The sequence below is a fragment of the Alosa alosa genome, chromosome 9 (assembly GCF_017589495.1).
Source record: "Alosa alosa isolate M-15738 ecotype Scorff River chromosome 9, AALO_Geno_1.1, whole genome shotgun sequence".
NCBI classification, from domain to species: Eukaryota; Metazoa; Chordata; class Actinopteri; order Clupeiformes; family Clupeidae; genus Alosa; species Alosa alosa.
Window position 1 is genome coordinate 35,913,865 of NC_063197.1, and position 25,000 is coordinate 35,938,864.

The 25,000-nt window shown below is 44.7% G+C and overlaps 1 protein-coding gene across 1 annotated transcript in view; it reads left to right on the top strand.

Moving 5' to 3' along the window:
* The window catches only part of LOC125300812 (phosphatidylinositol 3-kinase regulatory subunit beta-like), a 75,311-nt gene that overhangs the window by 21,478 nt on the left and 28,833 nt on the right, over positions 1 to 25,000 (top strand). Inside the window, exons 6-11 of the mRNA XM_048252943.1 lie at positions 897 to 996; positions 2,087 to 2,185; positions 2,574 to 2,754; positions 9,049 to 9,191; positions 18,803 to 18,979; positions 19,204 to 19,275. Of these exons, the coding sequence (XP_048108900.1) occupies positions 897 to 996; positions 2,087 to 2,185; positions 2,574 to 2,754; positions 9,049 to 9,191; positions 18,803 to 18,979; positions 19,204 to 19,275 (772 nt within the window). The remainder of the gene's footprint in view (positions 1 to 896; positions 997 to 2,086; positions 2,186 to 2,573; positions 2,755 to 9,048; positions 9,192 to 18,802; positions 18,980 to 19,203; positions 19,276 to 25,000) is intronic.

Consider the following 25,000-nt stretch of genomic DNA (forward strand, 5'->3'; position numbering starts at 1 on the left):
AAGTATATATACTCTTTTGATCCCGTGAGGGAAATTTGGTCTCTGCATTTATCCCAATCTATGAATTAGTGAAACACACACAGCGCACAGTGAACATACAGTGAGGTGAAGCACACACTAATCCCGGCGCAGTGAACACACAGTGAGGTGAAGCACACACACACACACACACACACACACTAACCCGGAGAGCAGTGAACACACATTGAGGTGAAGCACACACACACACACACACACACTAACCCAGAGAGCAGTGAGCTGCCTGCTACAGTGGCGCTCCTGCGCCACTTTAAAGATCGACTGTAGGGTGGTCGACTTTAAAGATCGACTGTAGGGTCGTCGACTGGATTGTCGGTTTTGGGGTCAAATGGCCTTTTGAATGGGTGTGCTAGGGCCACTACTATGATCGCATCAAAATCGCTCTTTATCAGGATTTTTAAAACACTAAGAAGGCTCGACACAACATGAAACTTTGCTCAAAGTATCACCAGGGTCTCTACACATGAACTCCAGCATTGAGAACATTGTTTGTGCACACAGAGTTTTCTAAAAGAAAGGTTTTGAACTCTGCCTGTGAACTGTCAGCAACGTGAATGCAGCTTTATACCTTTATACCCAGAGACCAAGCTAATGCAGATAACTAAAAGTCTCTGCATCCGTTCACATTGGTTTCCTATGTAGATTGTGATGGTGCGTTCACATTGGTTTCCTATGTACAGTAGATTCTATTGATGCGTGTTTTTATTGCCCTGAATGTATCTGATTAGTCTGCCCACTTCTCTTCTCTCATGTGATTGGTCTGCCCACTTGTCTCTCATGTGATTGGTCTGCCCACTTGTCTCATGTGATCACTTGTCTCCATGTGATTGGTCTGCCCACTTGTCTCCATGTGCCAGCTTTGCCACCCAAACCCTCCAAACCTGCCCGGATGCCCTCCGTAACCGATAGCGACAGCAAGCCAGCCGACACCGAGTGGTACTGGGGAGACATTTCCAGGTGTGTGTGTGTGTGTGTCTTAACTCATTGAATGCCAAGCTGTTTTCGGAAGCTTTGTCCTAGAGTGCCAGCAATCTAGACCATTGTTGATGATTTTTGTACAGCCACAGCATGACATGTTATAGCTATGAACACATACAATGGCTCGTTTAAAAGTGAGACTTTTAAGCTCTCGGTGGGTGCAAACCGTGGTATTTCTACGCCTCCTGTTAAACAGTGGCTAGTTTTTTCATCACTGTTTTTTTCTAGAAATGGAGATATAACGTCTTTCATGAAAACATGAAGTGTTGCCTGTAAACTTTCGGCCGAGATCCAGGGCGAGACCTGGCTTACGACTGCCACCTAGTGATAGACCACGAAAATGGCCTGGTTTTGAGCTGATGTGCATACGTCACTGATTCGACCCAAAGCGGCGAACCGGTTAGCGATAAAATGTCCAGATAAAATGTCCAGATTGTGCGTTTTCATAAGTTTTCGATCGTCATATATTTCATTTCCATTCATCACAGAGTTCCCCAAATCATATAAGGTGTTTAGAGGTTCAGTTTAAGAATTTTTAAAAAAGCTAAAAAACGTAATATTACGTTTTTGGCACTCAATGAGTTAATGTGTTCATGTGTATTTCGGTATGTTCCAGCTATTTCAGTGTGTGTATTGCAGTGTGTGTGTGTGTATTAATATGTGTGTTTATAGAGTGTGTTTGTGTGTATTAATATGTGTGTTTATAGGTGTGTGTTTGTGTGTATTAATATGTGTGTTTATAGAGTGTGTTTGTGTGTATTAATATGTGTGTTTATAGAGTGTGTTTGTGTGTATTAATATGTGTGTTTATAGAGTGTGTTTGTGTGTATTAATATGTGTGTTTATAGAGTGTGTTTGTGTGTATTAATATGTGTGTTTATAGAGTGTGTTTGTGTGTATTAATATGTGTGTTTATAGAGTGTGTTTGTGTGTATTAATATGTGTGTTTATAGAGTGTGTGTGTGTGTGTGTGTGTGTGTGTGTATTAATATGTGTGTTTATAGAGTGTGTTTGTGTGTATTAATATGTGTGTTTATAGAGTGTGTGTTTGTGTGTGTGTGTGTTTCAGGGAGGAGGTGAATGAAAAGATGCGGGATATGCCAGATGGAACCTTCCTAGTGCGAGATGCCTCCAGTAAAGTACAGGGGGAGTACACACTCACACTCAGGTACACACACACACACACTCAGGTACACACACACACACTCACACTCAGGTACACACACACACACACACACACACTCACAGGTACACACACACACACACACACCACACTCAGCACACACACACACACACACACTACACACACACACACACACACCACACTCACACTCACACACACACACACACACACACACACTCACACTCAGGTACACACACACACACACACACACACACACACACACACACACACACTCACACTCAGGTACACACACACACACTCCACACTCAGGTACACACACACACACACACACACTCAGGTACACACACACACACACACACACACATTTATTCTCAGAGCCACGCACATACCAGTTTTGATTGATCTCTTCCAGGAAGGGAGGCAGCAACCGCCTGATAAAGATCTTCCAGAGGGGGGGTCGCTATGGTTTCTCCGAACCCCTGACCTTCTCCTCAGTGGTGGAGCTGATCCAGCACTACCACCACGAGTCCCTCGCCCAGTACAACAGCAAACTGGACACTCGACTACTCTACCCAGTCTCCAAACACCAGCAGGTACACACACACACACAAACATATACACACACACACACACACACACACACACATACATACGTACACACCCACACACACACACACACACATACGCACACACACACACATACACATATACACATATACACACAAACACACACACACACACACACACACACACACATATACACACAAGTGCTTACACTTTTGTATGTAAGCTGGATGGAATATTAACCTGGAACCTGGAATCTTTTGTTTCTGCCTGTATAAATCAAACTTCCTTTAAGCATCTCTCCTCCTCCTCATCCCTCCTCATCTCACATCCCTCCTCTCAGACAACAACTGCAGTGAGTTGGGAGAGAGAAAGCAAGAACACATAGGCCTACTAATGGCCAAATCCTCTCCAATTGTTAGAATTGGACTCTGGTAGCTTGGGGAACAGCTGAGGGAGGAGGGGCTACCGCGAACTGTGAGTTTGGCCTGCGTGAGGCCGGACTTTCAGTTGACAGTAATTAACAACCCTCCTTTGAACAATCTAAGCCAGCGAACGTCCAGAGGCGGTCCACGCTGATGCATCGTTAGTGAGACAGAAGGACAGCTGCGTACAATTCCTAGCAGCATAAAAATAGTGGCGGCTGCTGCTGAGGCATAAGCCGGCAGCCCTCGTGTCAGCCAGCCTCGTTTAAGAACCGGACGCGGTCAAGACGAGCAAAGTTTACCTGTGCAAGTTCACCCGAGGCACAGGCACCGACAAAGGCAAAATGTGCCGTTCCACCATATCTGTTATCACCCGGCCATTGCAGAAAACGGCATCATACCAAAGGGGCAGAAATCGCCTTAACCTCCAGCAACTTAAACGGGTCCTCACCGACAGAAACCTCCTTCTCCATGGGCTTGTGGGAACTGTCAATCCGCGTCAACAAAACCGACTTCATAGCTGGCTATGCCAACCACCTTTCATTGAACTCCTTGCTCTCACTGAGACTTGGATCAAACCAGAGAACACTGCCACCCGGCTGCACTCTCCACTAACCTTTTTACACTATCCACACCCCTCGCCCATCTGGACGAGGAGGTGGACGGGCCTACTGATCTCCAACAAATGGAAATTCACCCCCGCTACTGCCTTCAAAAACAAATATGTCTCATTCGAATTCCATGCCATCACAGTGATAAGCCCCAGCAAAACTCTACGTGCTTGGTTATCTACGCCCTCCAGGCCAACTCAGGCTTAATTCATTGACCGAACTTGACACTCTGCTATCCTCCATCCCTGAGCATGACTGTCCACGCCTTTGTTCTCGTGATATGAACATCCACTTTAGATGCCCCAGGCTCCAGCGGACTTTTTGGCCCTGGTCCACTCCTTGACCTCGAACTGGTTCAAAGCCCACCGACTCACAAAGCTGGGCGGCAGCGAGCTTGACTTGATCTTCACTCGGAACTGCAGCAATAGACACCCTCATGGTGACGCCTCTCCATCTTTCTGGACCACTTCTTCATCCAGTTCAACGTCAGCCTGTCAGAACAGCCTCCGGCTCCTCAGCCGATGGTCACGTTCGCCCGCCAAATATCGGAACCTGTCTCCAACGCGATATATTGGTTGCCTCCGGTCTACCTCCACTCAACACCTTCTCCTCTCTGGAGGTTAATGAAACCACTGACTTTCGCTCTGCTCCACACGGCTGTCTAGATGAGCTGTGCCCTCTTACCACAAGGCCAGCCTCGATCCAAAACACTCTCATCCATGGCTAAAATGATACCCTCCGATCGCATGGCGCTCAAACTCAGAGCCGCGAGAGAGAAAATGGCACAAATCAAACTAGCTGACGACCTCAAAACTACCGAACACTCCTGACCTCCTTCTCAGCCAGCATCACTGCTGCTAAGACTGCTTTCTACCATGACAAAATCAACAGCGCTTCAGACACTTTCGAAAACTTTCTCAACCTTCAAATCGCTACTCTCAACCCTCAGCTGCCTCCTCCTCCATCTTACTGCAGATAATACCCTACCCTTGTTTTTAAAACAAAAGTGGCGGCAATCAGCAGTCCATTCTCTTACATGCCCACTCAGCATCTGACTCAGATACTGCACTCCTACAACCTCTAGGGACTGCTGGAACATCTTTTTCAGTATTCACGCCTCTCGAGTGAAGTGTCCAGACTCCTGACATGCAGCCGTCCTACCACATGCTCGCTGGACCCTATACCTACGGGCCTACTTCAGTCCATCAGCCCGACCATCTTCAGTCCATCAGTCCGACTATCGCTCCAGCTATCACACATGTGATCAATGCCTCGCTAACCTCCGGCACATTTCCAACAGCATTCAAAATGGCCCGGGTAACACCGTTATTTAAGAAAGCTTCTCAACCCTGCTCAAGTCGCATTAACTACCGGCCCTGTCTCACTACTGCCTTTCTATCCAAAGGCATTGAACGGGCGTCTCTCCAAACAGGTCTCTGACTTCCTTTCACAGAACAACCTTCTGGATCCAAATCAGTCTGGGTTCAAAAGCGGCCACTCTACCTAAAACGCTCTGCTGTCTGTAACAGAAAGCCTTAAAAGCCAGGGCGACCGCTCGGTCATCAGTACTCATTCTGCTTGACTTATCGGCTGCCTTTGACCGCGGTTAATCACCCGGTATCCTTCTCTATACTCGACATGGGAATCTCCGTCTGCTCTCCTGGTTTGAATCCTACCCCACAGGACGCCGCTTAACGTATCATGGCTTGGCCGGGGCCATCTGCACCTCACCATTCACCACAGGTCCCCCAGGGCTCAGTGCCGGCCCTCCTCTTTGCTATCTACACCACCTCCTTGGGACAGATTATCCGTTAACGCGGCTTCTCATACCACTGCTATGCAGGCGACACACAGCTCTATCTGTCCTTTCCACCTGACGCACCCCTGGTTTCAGTGCGCATCGATCTCGATTGCCTTCAGACACATAGCTACATGGATGAAGGCACACCACCTCCAGCTGAACCTCTCAAAGACTGAACTGCTGGTCATCCCAGCTAAACCTACCGCTACACCACGGTTATCAACATCACCGGTTCCCCTGTCTGTTTAATCAATTGTGACCGTGAAATTCCAGGGAGCAGTTCTCGGCAACCAACCAAACTTCAGATCATGTTGCCTCAGTCGCCCGGTCACGCTGCTTCGCACTCTACAACATAATGGAAAATCAGGACTTACTTGACTCAAGATGCTACCCAACTTTTGGTTCAGGCAATAGTCATCTCTAATGCATCGACCATTTCACGTTCTCCTGACAGGTCTCCCAGCCTGCGCAGTGAAACCACTTCAGATGATCCAGAACGCGCGGCCAGCTTCTGGCTCCACAACCAACCCGCAAGGGCACATGTTACCCCGCTGCTCATCCAGCTACACTGGCTACCTATGGCGGACCGCATCAAATTCAAGGCTCTAACCCTTGCCTACAAAGTAGTCTCCGGTTCTGCTCCCACCTACTTGAATGCCCTCACACACACTCACACCTCTCAGGTAAAAACACACACTCGCACACACCTCTCAGGTAAAAACACACGCTCACACACACTCACACACGCCTCTCAGGTAAAAACACACGCTCACACACACCTCAGGTAAAACACACACTCACACACACCTCAGGTAAAAACACACGCTCACACACACCTCTCAGGTAAAAACACACACTCACACACACCTCACACACACTCACACACACCTCTCAGGTAAAAACACACGCTCACACACACCTCACACACACTTACACACACCTCTCAGGTAAAAACACACGCTCACACACACTCACACCTCTCAGGTAAAAACACACGCTCACACACACCTCTCAGGTAAAAACACACGCTCACACACACCTCTCAGGTAAAAACACACACTCACACCTCTCAGGTAAAATCACACACTCACACACACCTCACACACACTCACACACACCTCACACACACTCACACACACCTCACACACACTCACACACACCTCACACACACTCACACCTCTCAGGTAAAACACACGCTCACACACACCTCACACACACTCACACCTCTCAGGTAAAACACACACTCACACACACCTCACACACACTCACACCTCTCAGGTAAAACACACACTCACACACACCTCACACACACTCACACCTCTCAGGTAAAACACACACTCACACACACCTCACACACATTCACACACACCTCACACACACACTCACCTCTCAGGTAAAAACACACGCTCACACACACTCACATGCACCTCTCAGGTAAAAACACACACTCACACACACCTCACACACACTCACACACACCTCACACACACTCACACACACCTCACACACACTCACACACACCTCACACACACTCACACACACCTCACACACACTCACACACACCTCACACACACTCACACACACCTCACACACACTCACACACACCTCACACACACTCACACCTCTCAGGTAAAACACACACTCACACACACCTCACACACACTCACACACACCTCACACACACTCACACCTCTCAGGTAAAAACCTGCGCTCACACACACTCACACACACCTCACACACACTCACACACACCTCACACACACTCACACCTCTCAGGTAAAAACCTGCGCTCACACACACTCACACCTCTCAGGTAAAACACACACTCACACCTCTCAGGTAAAACACACACTCACACCTCTCAGGTAAAACACACGCCACACACACCTCAGGTAAAACACACGCTCACACACACTCACACCTCTCAGGTAAAACACACACTCACACCTCTCAGGTAAAACACACGCCACACACACACCTCTCAGGTAAAACACACGCTCACACACACTCACACACACTCACACACGCACCTCTCAGGTAAAAACACACGCTCACACACACTCACACACGCACCTCTCAGGTAAAAAAACACACTCACACCTCTCAGGTAAAAACCTGCGCTCACACACACACACACCTCTCAGGTAATATTTTTTTTTTTCTTGAAATCTTGAATTTCCCCTTGAGGATCAATAAAGTATCTATCTATCTATCTATCTATCTATCTATCTATCTATCTAAAACACACATTCACACACGCACCTCTCAGGTAAAATCACACACTCACACACACCTCTAAGGTAAAAGCACACGCTCACACACACACTCATACGCTTACACATTCACACACACACTCACCTCTCAGGTAAAAACACACGCTCACACACACCTCTCAGGTAAAACAAACACTCTCACACACACTCACACACACCTCTCAGGTAAAAACACACGCTCACACACACCTCTCAGGTAAAAACACACACTCACACACACTCATAAGCTCACACATTCACACACACACTCACCTCTCAGGTAAAAACACACACTCGCACACACCTCTCAGGTAAAAACACACGCTCACGCACACTCACACACGCCTCTCAGGTAAAAACACACGCTCACACACACCTCAGGTAAAAACACACACTCACACACACTCATACGCTCACACATTTACACACACTCACACACACCTTTCAGGTAAAAACACACGCTCACACACACCTCTCAGGTAAAAACACACACTCACACCTCTCAGGTGGCTTGCTCACACACACCCACACTGCGGCTTACACCTCTCCAGGTAGAAACAGGCGGCTCACACACACCTCTCCAGGTAAAACACTGCAGCTTACACACACCTCTCAGGTAAAACCGCTCCACTTGCCGCTCATCACGGCTCACACATTCACACACTCACCTCTCCAGGTAAAACCTGCAGCTCACACACTCACATGCACCTCTCAGGTAAAAACACACGCTCACACACACTCACACCTGCCTCTCAGGTAAAAACACACACTCATACGCTCACACATTCACACACACTCACCTCTCAGGTAGAAACCTGCAGCTCACTGCGCAGTCACACACATTCACACTGCGCTCACACTCATCGGCTCACACACACACTCTCACACATTGTCACCGCTCCACACCCCCTCCCACACCGCGGCTCACCGCACCTCTCAGGTAAAAACACACACTCACTCACTCACTCACTCACACACCCTCACACACACTCACACTCTCACACATCGTCATACACTCACTCACGCTCACACACTCACACACGCTCACACACACCTCTCAGGTAAAAGCACATGCTCACTCATTCACACTCACACAAGTAAAGCGTGCGTAAACACTGATTTATAATAGTTTATGGAGCCTATAAGCTTCACTGAGATAATGTAAAACATGAACATAGCAAAAACACACACACACACTGCTGTTTTAAATGAGTGTGTGTGTCCCATGTCTCAGGAGCTGCAGATGAAGCGAACAGCCATCGAGGCGTTCAACGAGACCATCAGGATCTTCGAGGAGCAGTTTGAGACGCAGGAACGCTATGGGGGAGAGTACATGGACAAGTTCAGCAAAGAGGGCAACGACCAGGAGGTGCAGAGGTGCGGTACACACACACATGCACATACAGTGGGCAGTGCTTGATTTGGCCAGCTTCCCTCGCGGTCCCCAAGGCGGATCACCGCGACTTTAATTTGTATTTTTCCAGTGACACTGCAACGAAACAACACAAACAACCGGCAGATGTCTCTTGTGAGCAGGGTGTCTCGTAAAAAGAAATGGAGCCTGGAAAACCCTACACAGACTTCACTACAGACTTTACCAGACTGGTTTAGAAATAATTTAATAGCCTGAAATATGCCTGCCCTAATAAAAAATATTTGGTTAAATCGCGAGTGAATCCGTTTGCAGCCGTAGAAGAAAAGCAGGACAAATTAAACATTCGGTTTTCTCGAGTGCAACGATGATAGAAAGACATCATTTGGACAAAATTTAGAGCATATTACCCTCCGTTGCTCAATGCCAAGTTATCCCTGTTACAGGCCATAAAGGAGATTTTGATGGTCACAAGTTTACTTCATTAGCGTTTATTTTTTTGATTTTTAAAGAGTGTTTTTCATTTAAAGGTTTGACTTTGTGCTTATTCAGTAGAGGCATTTAGTGCTCTCCCCAATCCCAGGCGTTCACATTGCATGTTTGTTTGTAATGGATGCAACCCGCGAGATACGCTTGTCATAGGATACTGTGGGTGTTTTAAAATCACTCGAGCACCCACGAAAAACATTGAGCACCCATGTGTGCCAGCTTACAGTCCCAGTTAAATTTACATTAATTTAAAAATCAAACATTGCAGTTGATGTTAAATTCAGCATCTCATAATGTGATTGGCTATGTTGCTGTCAATCCCCTACACCATATACTAACTACCAATGAGAGCGTCTCTCGTATGAAAATTCCTGACACTTCCCACTTGAAGAATTAACGCAAGGCTTTGTCGGGTCTTCAGCCCCGAATGTTTAAAATGTATATAGCCTATTAATATCATTTTAAGGTGGTCTCTGCAAAGCTTACAAAAGTAAAGCAGCAGAAAGAACTCTATAAATCCCCAGCCTTTCAACAACAGACAAAAGTAAAGCAGGGGAGAGAACTCAAGCAATGCACTGTGCTTTATGATTGTTGGCTTCTGATGGTATCTTGCTAATTCACAGAACTGCATTAGGTGACACAAATGGTATTGCCTTGGATCTTATAACTCCTTGTCTGAGCAACTACCAGGCCTATGGTTTTGAAAAGTCAAATGTTTCCTGACAAAGACATTAGAAAATTAAGAATGTTTATTGACTTGAAAAATACGCTAATTTTTGAAAACTCCCTTCATTCAACCCTTGAAGACATTGCGGTCTGGTGCGCTATGTAGATCGTTTCTCATACCATTTAATTTCTCAAATTTAGGTCTACTAGGCCTACAATAACGTCATCACCAAATACATCTTTTATTTTAGTTGATCAACCACAAAGAGTAGGATAGGCCTACTGTGCACAGTGCACTGGCGACCGTAGCAGCCCAAGGTAACCAGTTGTTTTGTAGATGAAGGGCAACCACTTGTTTCAGATAGCCTGGACAACATGTTACCTGGGTGTTGCCCTCGTTATTAATTGATGGTAGCCTACAATAGTTAATTGTATCACATAACAGCCAGGTATTAGTTAGCTCAAAGAGTAGGGAATCAGGCTGGAGAGTCATGCGTGTGTTGCTTTTGGGGATCGAATCCAGTTTAATGCTAGTTTTCAAAACATATTTTTTACATGTCTTTTTTCCGAAAGTGGCTGTAATGTAGCCCGGCTCATGGCGTATGAAAAGCGACTTCAAACCGCCTAAAACAACTTGTTTGTGAATGTCTGACAACTGCTGCAGCATGCATGCAAAAGGAAACCAGTAGGTGGAGAAACCAGAAGGCACACATCACCGAACGATTTTAAGGCTATTTCGCATAGGCTACTCAATAGTGCTATTTCCCCACAGTGACCCCCACTCACCGGGTTAGGTGGAAGGTGTTAATAGAATTATGCGTAGCCTACAGTGGACTAGGGCTGTCAAAATTGCTCAAAATGGCGTTGAATATCCTCTAAAATAAACACATGTATTTGAATATATTGGAATATCTAGGCTATATTATTATGTCAGTGACGCGCATCATGTCATCTGTTTTTAAATTTTTGGAAACTTTTGAATTAACTGAAAGAAGATACCGTATTTTCCGGACTATAAGTCGAACTTTTTTTCATAGTTTGGCTGGCCCTGCGAGCATTACTCTTTTTGAAACAATGAGTGAGCAGGCCGTGCGTTTGTATGGTTATATTGCTTGTGACAGGGGGTATCCCAAGCAGCTTTCAGCCATAAGGCTACTTTGAGAACATTTCCTAATTCACCCGACACTGACATTCAAAATGTTGAAACTATTTCGGCATAGCCTATAAGCAGTTTAATTAAATGTAATGTTAGTTGTAAACAAACGGGCTACTTGGTGAGGCTTGGCCTCACAGATGCGCTAGTGCCTTAAATGGCAAGAAAAATCTTCACGTTGGCTGGGGAGCAGGGGGGACAATCAGACATTTAATCCCAAGGGTCAATGAATTGTTAATCCGGCCCTGCCCCAAACGAACGCAACTTTCCACCTCTGCGACATCTTAAAAGAAGTCGAGAGGACTCCTAACTCACTAAGACCTTCTTACTGTAGGCTGCGCAAACCACAGGCCTTTTTTTTTGGGCAAGCCTGCATTCGAGGCAGGCCTTCTGTTGAAGAATTTTATATAAATCCTGTGCTAACAGTAATCCTCCTACCCCCCGCTACCACAGCTGTGGATAGTGTGGCATGCTCACGCGTTATGTCTCATCCTTGCAAACTAGGCCTATATAGCCCAACCATTTAAGTCTTCAAAAAATAACAACTTGCCAGATATGCCTTCATATCTTTGGGCTTCATTCAGCATTTTGTTCTTCCACTGGAAATTACTCTTCTACATTTGCTGTCTGCTGCATCCTTTCTGTTTGTATTGTTTAGAAAACGTCTTGACAACGTCTTGAGTTAATGCATTAAACATTGTTTGCTGGTAACCAGCCACAAATGGCCTACAGATTCTTGCGTACATACATTCTCTATTCTCTCCAAAATGTGCCCGTTCTATAGGCTGGCCGAGTGTGTAATTCTGCGGCATAAAGCAGATGTATTTGTTTATTGTACAGAAAAATAAAAATAACCTGTCAAAGCAGTCAATTGAATTGCAGTCAATAAGTAGGGCAAATTAATATCTGAAACCAAAGCGTGGGTCATAGTTGTCTAAGCCTCTGCTGTGAGGCCAAACCCATGAACAAAACGCATTGATATCTGCAATAGAGTTTTTTAGCTAAACAAACTCACAGCCACATACGTTGCAATAAATACATAGACCATCTGGACAGTCATCAACAGAGTCATAGCACTGAAGGGGGAGGCAACTGGCATGTGATCTCCCCACGGGGCAATGGATGTACAAGTTTTCTCCTGTGCCTCGATATTTAATCCAGTGTTTTGTCAAGTTGCAAAATGCTATTCGTTTTAACGAATTTTTATGATAGTATGAAGTACTTTTGTATAGGCTACTATCTTAATTGCTTTATACTCAATACTTGACCAATGGCTATTGCATCTGTCTATTGAAAGTGAGAATGTGGCAAGTGATCTACTGTGTAGGCTTCATAAAATAAAATAAACAGATTGCTAATGGCCTACAAGCTGATCTGGGGTGCGTTTCCCGTAGCCTACAAACGGAGGTTAGCTTTTACTAACACGATGCATTGTTCAACTAACCAACATGTAAGTTCTGACTGTTTCCCAAAACTGTCGTTTTACATAGTACTAATAGTTTGGACCATGATAGTTTCAAACTTCAGTAGTCTGGATTAAGGTGGTTAATGGCGTTTAGTAGCATCGTGAACAGGCACCTGCACATACTTCTGTGGCGCGTGCGTTAAGGCCGGCAGATGACAGCCGCCGTTGCACAGCAGTTACCAGTCCCCTGTCCAAGAGTTTGAATCTGGGTTAAGATTTTGACAACAATATTGACATCGTTGTTTACCTAAGTTTATCTTTTGTGCAGATCATATTATCAAAATCAGAATCAGCCTTCTTGGCTTGGTTTGCGTATGTGTTTGTCTGATGTTGAGAGGAAGTGTGTGTGTGTGTGTTTAGGCGTGTGTGTGTGTGTGTAGGCGTTTGGTGTATGTGTTTGTCTGATGTTGAGAGGTTGTGTGTGTGTGTGTGTAGGCGTCTGTGTGTGTGTGTGTGTAGGCGTTTGGTGTATGTGTTTGTCTGATGTTGAGAGGTTGTGTGTGTGTGTGTAGGCGTGTGTGTGTGTGTGTGTGTAGGCGTGTGTGTGTGTGTGTGTATGTGTCTGTCTGATGATGAGAAGTAGTGTGTGTGTGTGTGAGCGTGTATGTGTATTTGTCCGATGATGAGAGGTAGTGTGTGCTTGTGTGTGTATGTGTTTGTCTGATGATGAGAGGTAGTGTGTGTGTGTGTGTGTAGCGTGTGTGTGTGTGTGTGTATGTGTTTGTCTGATGATGAGAGGTAGTGTGTGTGTGTGTGTGTGTGTGTGGGCGTGTGTGTGTGTTAGTGATGGGGACGAGACCAGAGCCGAGAGTGACACTTTCAGAAGACCAACTGCATCGAGACCAACCAAAAAGTAGATTTTCATGATTTACCTACATTTAACACCCAAGTATCATATTCAACAGTTAAATTCCCAAAGGGTAGAGTGGGGATTGTTGGCTATAGGAGCAGTCTAGCACACACTTGTCTACCAAACTTCTTTTCTGAACAATTCATGGGTTTCATCAGGTCCTTTTCCACAGGTGTATTAATCAAGCACCATGCAGTCTGCATTGATAATCAAGGTGCTTGATTTTATACACCTGTGGAAAGGGACCTGATGAAATCCATGAATACTTTAAGACTAGGAACTGGAGTAAAACATTTGTATGGCATGATTTCATTAAAGTTGAAGATGTTGAATTGTGGTTCAAGTAACCAAATTTAATAATTGCGGATTGCTCACTCATCTCGTCAATATTACAACCAGAGGCACGCATTGGAATGACAGATTATGCCAAAACCGTAGGTCAGGCTACTTCAACCCTTTCCAGAGTAACTGCTGTGCCGTTTGGACAAAGATTGTATCTCTCAAAACCTTTGCACTGCGCAGCATAGCACCATGGGATATAATTTAACTCCAGTCAATATTATAATTTTTTGTAAAATAAGAATATCTGTAATGGTGGATAATTTAGAATACACTATGAAATATATACACAGTTAGAAAACAAAAATACACTATGAAATATACACAGTTACAAAACAAAAATGGGGGAAGGACTCATGGTCCCGCTCTAAAATTAGTCCACCTCCTTCCAGTGTCGGTCAATTTTGCTTTCAATTCCGAGACGAGACCGAGTAAGCAAAAAATGGTCTCGACTAAACCGGAAGTTTGTTTTTACAGTAAAATGGTCTAAACCATAAATTGCTTTTTTTATTGATCAGACAAATTTGAAAATGAAATTGAACTGTTATATTAAATTTGCCAGACTGCCAGGTCATGGACAACGGCATTTGCAAGTGAGTCAGGGGGCTCTGTTTTCATGCGTGTTCCCAAATGCTTCAAGAAATGTGATGTTTTCCCTCATAACATGTAATAGTTTTAAACATGCTACATATGCCGGTGTTGAAGTGTTTAGATTCCCAGCGCAGTATAAAGTTCAAGTTCAAAGTTTAATTGTTAAATTAATTAAAATAAGGCATATTAATAGCAACTATGTGCTAACATAGGCTACCCCCTGTCACGCAAGCTCTGCTTTAAGCTTACACATCTAGTGTTTATGTTAGCTAACTGTATCTGGAAGTGGTGCTATCAGAGCAAGACATTAGAGATGGTGCATGACGTTAGAGATGGTGCATGACGTGAGAGATTTCGCATGACGTTAGACATGGCGCATGACGTGCAGTGAAAGTGCAGATTTAAGTGGCATGGAAATGAGGCACCGAAATCCACGTTGTTATTCGATGTCGTTACTACCGTTTGCACCGGTGCCGTATTGGGAACGAGTCACGTGCCAAACCCCATGTGTGAGTGAGAAGGGGAGTGGCTACAGTAGAGTGCTGAAAGCCAATGTTAGCTTCTTTTACCAATATATTTACCGATATCTTTTGCATTTCTTATCCAAACAACGTCAAACTAGGCACTGCACTTACTCTACCGATATATTTAACGATATCTATAACATTTCTTATCCAAACAACGTCAAACGTGGCACTGCACTTACTCGTGCCCGTAGTTTGACAGACAGACGTTCCTGCAATTTATAGATAGATTTAGCCCGTCGTCTTCTATGCAATGCTTCTGTGTGCCAACTCTTGAACTTGAACACCAACTCTTCAACATGTTAATGTTTTGATATAGTATAAGTATAAATATATATACTCTTTTGATCCCGTGAGGGAAATTTGGTATCTGCATTTATGCCAATCCGTGAAATAGTGAAACACACTCAGCACACAGTGTACACACAGTGAGGTGAAGCACACACTAATCCCGGCGCAGTGAGCTGCCTGCAACAACAGCGGCGCTTGGGGAGCAGTGAGGGGTTAGGTGCCTTGCTCAAGGGCACTTCAGCCATGCCTACTGGTCGGGGTTCGAACCGGCAACCCTCCGGTTACAAGTCCGAAGTGCTAACCAGTAGGCCATGGCTGCCCCACTTTTTAAACATTTTTAATTATTTTTTTTTATAAGTAAGTATTGTTTTATGAACATACAGAGGGGCGGCGGGTCCGTTACAACAGAGAGAGGGGTAGGGCAAAGAAAGGCTGCGTCTGTTGAGAGAGAGAGGGGTAGGGCAAGGAAAGGCTGCGTCTGTTGAGAGAGAGAGCGCGGGGTAGGGCAAAGAAAGGCTGCGTCTGTTGAGAGAGAGAGAGTGGGGTAGGGCAAAGAAAGGCTGCGTCTGTTGAGAGAGAGCGGGGTAGGGCAAGGAAAGGCTGCGTCTGTTGAGAGAGAGAGCGGGGTAGGGCAAGGAAAGGCTGCGTCTGTTGAGAGAGAGAGAGGGGTAGGGCAAGGAAAGGCTGCGTCTGTTGAGAGAGAGAGAGGGGTAGGGCAAAGAAAGGCTGCGTGCGTGAAAAGCACAGTTCAATGATCTAATTTCAATAGTACAACATAGAACATTTAGCTCATTTCAATAGTACAACATAGAACGTTATTGTTCTCAGTGAAAGGATTTTATCTAATTTCAATAGTACAACATAGAACATTTAGCTCATTCCAATAGTACAACATAGAACATTTAGCTCATTTCAATAGTACAGTGGGCAGTGCTTCGACTTGGCCAGCTTCCCTCGCGGTCCGCGCGCGGGATCACGCGGCATCACGCGACTTTAATTTTTTTTTTGTATTTTTCCAGTGACGCTGCAATGACGCTGCAACAACCGGCAGAGGTCTCAAGTGAGCAGGGTGCCTCGTAAAAGAGCTGGAAAACCCTACACAGACTTCACTACAGACTTTAGCAGACTATATATAATAAAATAAACAGATTTCTAATGGCCTACAAGCTGATCTGGGGTGCGTTTCCCGTACAACTACGGAGTTTAGCCTTTTACTAACAGGATGCATCGTTCAACTAGCCAACATGTAAGTTATGCGCATTGCGTTAAGGCCGGCAGATGACAGCCGCCGTTGCGCAGCAGTTATCAGTCCCCTGTCCAAGAGTTCGAATCAACAATATTCACATTGTTGTTTACCTAAGTTTATCTTTTGTGCAGATCATATTATCAAAATCAGAATTAACCTTCTTGGCCTGGTTTGCGTAAACTAACAAGGAATCCCCCCCCCCCTCCATGAAAATCAAAGGCTACATATTCTCAACTGACTCGTCAAAAAGTGCGCACCACCTTATTATTATCTGCACTTTGACTTACGTGCACATGGCTGCAAATTGACTTTTAATTGATGTATTTTCCTTGGGCATTTTAAAATACGGATGTATGGTGGTTAGAAGTGTAAATATCAATTAGAAACCTAAATATATTTATAATTATTAATTTGCAAACAAATAACTGGTGTCAGTGACGTCTTTGACATGAAGATCCCCGGAACTATGCTTCTACTAGCATTCTACCACAGGTCGAGAGGTGTAGTTGTAACTACACAACTTTACGATAGTGGTTGCGAACGTTCGTTGATACTATGGTTTTGGGAAACACTAACGTAGTGTAACGATCGATGCATTGGACTATGTAAGTTCCACCACCATAGTTCAAACTATCGTTTGGGAAACAGTTTTGTCGTACTTACATAGTTTCAACCATGTTAGTTGCTAACGGAGTTATTACCCATACCCAAGTAGCCTAAATCGAGGTAATGTTTAATTATGCATGATTTATTTTGTTATTGAATTCGTAGGCTGGGATTCCTCTCGAAAACAATTATGTTTAAAGGTAGCCTCCTGCTTTTTCAGAAGGGGCGGCAGCATACCGGTCAACATTTAGCTTTCCAAAAACGGGAGATTTTTTCGGGGTCCGTGTTTATACGGATCTGTGTTTGCATATTTAATACGTTTCATACACGTGTTTCAACACTGCATTTACCTTTACCATTACCTTTTCGCGATGCCAGTTATGTATCCACCAGCTGCCTGCCTGCAGCCTACTTCCAAAACTCCAAAGCTGCTTGCTGTCAGATTTGGTTCCGAGGGCACAAGTTCAGTGTATCAACAACACTCAATAACAGTAATCAATTAAATTCCCAACAATTTCACAACAGCTAGTTTTGGAGTAGGCCATTCAACTAGCCCGCTTTGCTTACTTAATTTAGATTCAGACTGCGCGAGTCGGCACCCGGCTTCCTTATTTGGGTTTTGGGTTGCCAGGTTTTAGCCTATGACAAAACGGTTGAAATTGAAACTAAGTGATCGTGTATGTGTAGGGTGTATTTCATACACAATCTGGCAACCTTAATGGATGATGATGATTTTAAAATGAAGTTTGATGGCCATGGAAATTACGGGAGTTTTCCGGGAGAAATAACAAAACGAGAGGGTGCTGGGAGATGACCTTGAAATACGGGAGAAACGGGAGTGTTGACAGGTATGGGCAGCAGGCAGGCTGACAAAGCGATGTACAGTGGCAGAGCGACGCACAGTGGCTGAAAGTGGTACTAAAGCTTCACACATCTTCACGCCGCGTAATGCGCGAATGAAGTGGTCATTTGAAAGCAACGCCCACTGTACACACACACATACACACACAGACATGCACACACACTCACACATACACGCACGCACGCACACACACTCACACATACGCACGCACGCACGCACACCCACGCACACACACTCAAACATACATGCACGCACGCACGCACACACACTCACACATACACGCACGCACGCAAGCACGCACGCACACACACTCACACATACACACACTCACACATACACGCATGCACACACACTCACACATACACGCACGCACACACACACACTCACACATACACGCACGCACGCGCGTGTGTGTGCGTCAGGATCCAGAGTAACTCTGAGAAGCTTCATTGGTGTGTTAGGGAGACAATGACATATTGGTGTGTGTGCGTGTGTGCGTGCGTGCGCGCGCGTGTGTGTGCATGTGTGTGTCAGGATCCAGAGTAACTCTGAGAAGCTTCATTTGCGTGTTACGGAGATCCACGACAGCAAGCAGAGGCTGGAGCAGGACCTACAGCAGCAGGCAGCAGAGAACCGTGAGACTGACCGCAGGATGAACAGCCTCAAGCCTGACCTCTTGCAGCTCCGCAAGATACGAGACCAGTACCTGCTGTAAGACACACACACACACACACACACACCTGTCTTTTATCAGAGGCAGCTCAGCATTATTTCATATCGCAAACAGCTGTTGTCTGTGTTCTCAGGCAAGGCTGTTAGCAATTAGCTTGTTTGCTAGTCTTTGACAAAAACCCTGTTATATCTATATTGCATCAAGTTGATTTATCCACCTGACAGTAGGCTACGTGTGTGTGTGTGTGTGTGTGTGATTTCAGTTGGCTCACACAAAAAGGCACCAAGCAGAAGAAAATCAACGAGTGGTTGGGCATCAGGAACGACACAGAAGAGTGAGTATCACACACACACACACACACACACACACACACACACACACACACAAACACACAAACAGACACACTGGCATCAGGAACAACACAGAAGAGTGAGTATCACACACACTCACACACACACAAACACACACACACTGGCATCAGGAACGACACAGAAGAGTGAGTATCACACACACACACACACGCCCCCTGTGTGTATGTGTGTGTGTGTGCATGTGCGTGTGTGTGCATGTGTGTATGTGTGTGTGTGTGTGCTACTCAACTCCTACTCAAGCGAGTAGGACGCATTTCACTGCTCCTGCTTCACCTCCTTTTAGCAATTTCCACTCTTTTTCATTCTTTTATTTCACTTAGTTAGTTAGTTTTTTACTTTAAATGAGCCAGCCAAGTCAACGAGCAAAAACTGAACGGCAATTCACCTTGAAGTTGGATTAAAACAAAATGCGCTCCTCCGGCCAGAGACCCAGGAGATCATGCCGAAAATGTACTGAGCTAGAACAGAGGATTTCTACTTTGGAATCAAAGATGCATGCCCTTCCATCAACGACAGATGAACTACGAGAGGCATCTCATGAAGTGAGTACAGCAACTACTGGAAATGCAGAGAATGTAACCCAGCAGTCTAATATCACTGCTAATAGAGCAGATGAATGCATCGACCTCACAAAGGGAAATGTGAGTACAGAGCCTTGGCACAGGCAAGGTGCCAGACCAAAACAAAAAAGCGTAATACACAAGAACAGTAATTACCTCAACACCAGTAAAATTCAAATGTTAACTTCAGGCCTCATTATCAGAAATACAGACAGATCAGCAAACTACTACAGGGCTTGTGGTCCTAAGGGAAGCCCACAGCCCCTAACACTATGGAACAGATTTGAATGCCTCCGGGACGTGAGAGGAATTTCCCAGGGAACAGACCCAAAGCAGGCAGCGATCAAACCACAACAATAGAAAGATGGGCACAGACAAGAAGCAGCACTTTCGACACCTATTCATTCCACAACCCTTGTTCTAGGCAACTCTGCTGTGAGACATATAAATGGGGAAAGGATGATTGTATGTTGTTTCCCAAATGCTTCAGTGTCTGACTCAAAAAACAAGCTTGCAGAACTGGTGTCAAAATATGCAACTATCAAGCGCATCATTGTGCATGTTGGAGCAAATGACATCTACAAAGAACAGCTGTATGTCAAAGAAGATTTCAAGGAACTTTTCTCGGCCCTATATGAGCTTGGAATACAAATTTTCATCAGTGGCCCACTCCCAGCAGAGGGAAGCTTTGTATTTTCCAGACTATTCAGTTTAAACACCTGGCTCGCAAAAACATGCTTTTCAGTTGTTATGAATTTTATTGACAATTTTAACCTTTTTTGGAATCGCAGGGAATACTTCAGACCAAATAGTACAGAGCTGAGTTGGACTGGGGCCATGATCTTAACCGAATACTATCACCTCTCTCTCCTGCACCCATTTTTTCTGCCAACCTTGAGCCGAGCCTCTGATAAGCGCTCAGTGGCCATACAGACGGAACAAGCGGATCACATCAACATCTCAGCTAAACCAAAACACTCTGCACAGGCTGAAACAGAGACATGCCCAACCTCCCCTGAAATGCAGACCTTGGAGAAACATAAACAACCAGCTCAACAATGCCAAGCCATGTCCACTGGACAAGATAAGATGGGTGCTGCTAAAATGACTCAAAGTCAATCACTGGCGTCAAACTCCCTGGAATCTCAGCAAACAAATGGATGTGATGAGCATGAGGAGATAGCACCTATCAAAGCTGCTGAGAGGATATCAGAAAGGAAGGGTCATGTTGTAACACCAGTACCAATAGCCCTCCCCACCTCCGTCGTCTCCTTGTCACCACAAAGACACAACAACATGGAATACACTACTGGAATACCTGCTGAAAGCGGAGCATCTGCAACAAACTCCCCAGAACCTCAGCAGGCAGATGGAGACTCTGGATCAATTTTCAACCCCAACCTCCTTGATTTCCCATCACCACCCACACCCAATCACGTCCCCACCCAATCAAACTCCCCAGGCCATTCAAACCCCCCTAATCTTCCATCACCACCTACACCCAATCATGTCCCCACCCAATCAAACTCCCCAGGCCACACAAACCCCCCTAATCTCCCATCACCATCCCCACCCCTTCATCCCACCACCCACTCAAACTCCACAGGATCCCCTGAATACCCATCACCATCCCCACCCAAGCACATGATGTTCCCTGCAAGAATGGAGAGACTGCTACCAGTAGCAATGCAGAGTTTTACTAGCCCAAGATCATTAGCACCAAAGAAGCAAAGGGCACCTCCACCCCCTCGCCCTCCCCGTTTAGAAGGATCTCTTAAGCAGCAGCAACCTCTTAGTTCATTTTCTCAGCCGGCATATAGCATGGAATGTGCAGTGGAAAATACAGATGGCAGCAGGAAGGGACAATTATATGATGACTGTATTGCATGATATTCTCAGGGTCCCTGCAATATAAATGGTTGCAGTATAAATGGTACTGACAGTAGTTTTGAGAACATGCCGGGACCCAGTAAGCCCATGACATTCTCTATTCCTGTATTGACAAGAAATAGAACACAAATGCATCGAGCTTATAGAGTAAACCAGTCCAATCTCCTACCCGTACCACATCAACCTCAGATTTCCCCCATGGATCATATTTCCCCAACACTTACAGCAAAACTAGCACTCTAAATATCAGATCTCTTTCAAACAAATCATTCTTAATTTATGATCTAATTTGCACACACAACCTTGATTTTTTACTTTTAACTGAGACATGGTTAGATCAAGCAAACAGTGCTGCTACTCTCATCGAATCAGCTCCCCAAACTTCAGTTTCTTGAGTGCTACCAGAGCAAATAAAAGAGGTGGGGGATAGCCACAATTTTCAAGACGCGTCTTTTCAGTGCAATCAGTCGTCATTCGGTGACTTTACTTCATTTGAATATCTGTGTGCATGCATTAAGTCTTCTCCTCAGATTTTATTACTGACAATTTACAGGCCTCCAAAACATTCAGCTAAAGTTTTTCTTGAAGAGCTAGGTGAACTGCTTTCAGTCGTTTGCATAGAGTTTGACTGTCTTATTATATCAGGGGATCTAAACTTGCATGTGGATAATCCTGAAAACAATTATGCCAAGGAAATCATTGCACTAATCGATACTTTCTCCCTAACACAGCATGTGAAGGGGCCAACACACTCTCTCGGCCATACCCTCGACCTTGTTATCATAAAGGGTCTCGATGTCTCTACAGCTGTTAAAGACCTGGCCTTATCTGATCATTTCTGCGTGTTCTTTGATGTGTCTATGTCCCCACACACTCAAAACACAGCTATGATGGTAAAAAGGAGAATCATAAATGATCAGACAAGTGCTCTCTTTGAGCAAGCACTTTCACTAAAGTCAAGTCAACTGTCAGACTCTGAAGACTTATTTGATCACTTTAATGCAAAAATGCCAAACATTATGGATGACATTGCTCCATTACAATTCAAGAAACAGAAAGCACCATGGAGGCAAAATCCAGCAGTTAAACTTCTAAAAAGAGAGTGTAGGAAGACTGAAAGAAAATGGCGTAAATACAAACTTCAGATCCACTATGAAATCCATAAAAAGATGCTCCGCACATATAACTCTGAAATATGCAAAGCAAGACAGTCTTTCTTTTCTAACATTATCAATAGAAGTTCAAATAACACTCGTATTCTATTTTCAACTGTTAACAAATCCCCCCTCACAATTAGCGCCTGAATTTCTCTCAACTAATAAATGCAATGAGTTTTCATCTTTTTCATCAGGTAAAATTGACAAAATCAGACTAAACATATCTGCTCAATTACAAATTCAACAACCTGAACTTCCAGCAACAAACAGAGGGAAACTAAACTTGATGTCAGAGTTCAGCTTGATAGACTACGAAACACTTGAAAAAACGGTACAGAATCTCAGCCCTTCCACATGTGTCTCAGACACTCTGCCTACCAATTTCTTCAAAACTGTTTTTCACCTCATAGCGGCGGATGTCCTTCAAATTGTAAATGTATCACTGCTGTCTGGCACTTTTCCTAAGTCACTGAAAACGGCTGTTGTAAAGCCACTTCTCAAGAAGAATAACCTGGATGCCTCCATGCTTAACAATTACAGGCCCATATCCAATCTACCTTTTATTGGCAAAATTATTGAAAAAAGTAGTCTTTAATCAATTAACCACCTTCCTAACATCAAATGGGTATTTTGATTACTTTCAGTCTGGTTTTCGGGCAAATCACAGCACTGAAACAGCTCTCATTAAAGTTTCCAATGACATACGCCTCAACACAGATTCAGGTAAAACATCAGTGTGAGATTGGAGCTTGCCCACCCCTCTCTCATATCAGGATGACCGCAAGAAAAACGACTAGGCAACTCAAGACTAAAGTGAAGCGGGTGCGAGTTTTATTTACAGTGCAGTAGCAGTGATTAACAAAGGAGAAAACAAAAACTGAGAATAAACGGAAAACAAAACCGGCCTCAATCAGGCAACACAAATATAACTACAACAAAAGACTGTTTAGAGAACGATCACGATCACACTTTTTCTTGCACTTGCACTTACTTCACTGCACAGCTTCACAGCAAGCGTGCTTTCCCCTTGCTCTCTCCCCCCAAATGAAAACCCCTGCCCACAATCTACCCGAGAGCAGTGATTGGACAGACAATAAACCAATCCGAAAATGGCATTACAAAAACCTTTAAAAACACACATTTGGAAGTACATACAAATTATCACAATATCCCCAGAAAATAGCTTTTAAAAAGTAGAAAACATACATCCCATATTTACTTATTTTAGTATACTGTATGCATGAAATAAAGCTACAAAACAATTACTCACATATCACCATCGTCACCATGACAACCAAAGTTTGCCACTGAACCGACAGTGGTTAAGAACATTGGTTCCGCAAGGCTCCGGTTTCCCCACGGACCATTCTGATGGAACACCCATTGGCAGCGTGAGTGAGAAATGTTTGTTTGTAGTGCAGTGAACTATTGTGTTGCGAAAGGAATATGGGACGACAACTGGTACCTGCGTTGCTCGCAACGATGGTAAGTACATGTTTTAACTGAGAAATGTGTGTGTTTGTGACGATAGCCGCGCTAAAAGGAAAAAGTTTGAATACGGTGTGTAAGAGATGCTAACAGGTGTCTGGGTCTATGTGTGTGTGCGGGAGTGTGCTGGCGTGTCAATGGGAGTGTCTGTGTGTGTCGGGAGGTGTGTGTGAGTGTAGAAAGGATGTGTCGCTGGCGTTTTGGTGAAAAATGTCACTACCACACATCTTCATTTTTCACAATCAGTCCTAGTGCTACTGGACCTTAGTGCAGCATTTGACACTGTTGATCACAATATTTTACTACACAGACTAGAACACTGGGTTGGATTTACAGGCATAGTTATCAGCTGGCTAAAATCATATCTACAAGAAAGGAGCTTCTTTGTTGCCATCGAAACTATACCTCAACACCAACGCCCTTGACCTGTGGTGTTCCCCAGGGTCGATCTTGGGGCCACTATTATTCAACCTCTATATGCTCCCACTTGGACAAATCATCCAAAATAATTTGATTTCATATCATAGCTATGCAGATGACACACAAATTTACTTAGCTCTATCACCAAACAACTATGGTCCTCTTGAATCTAT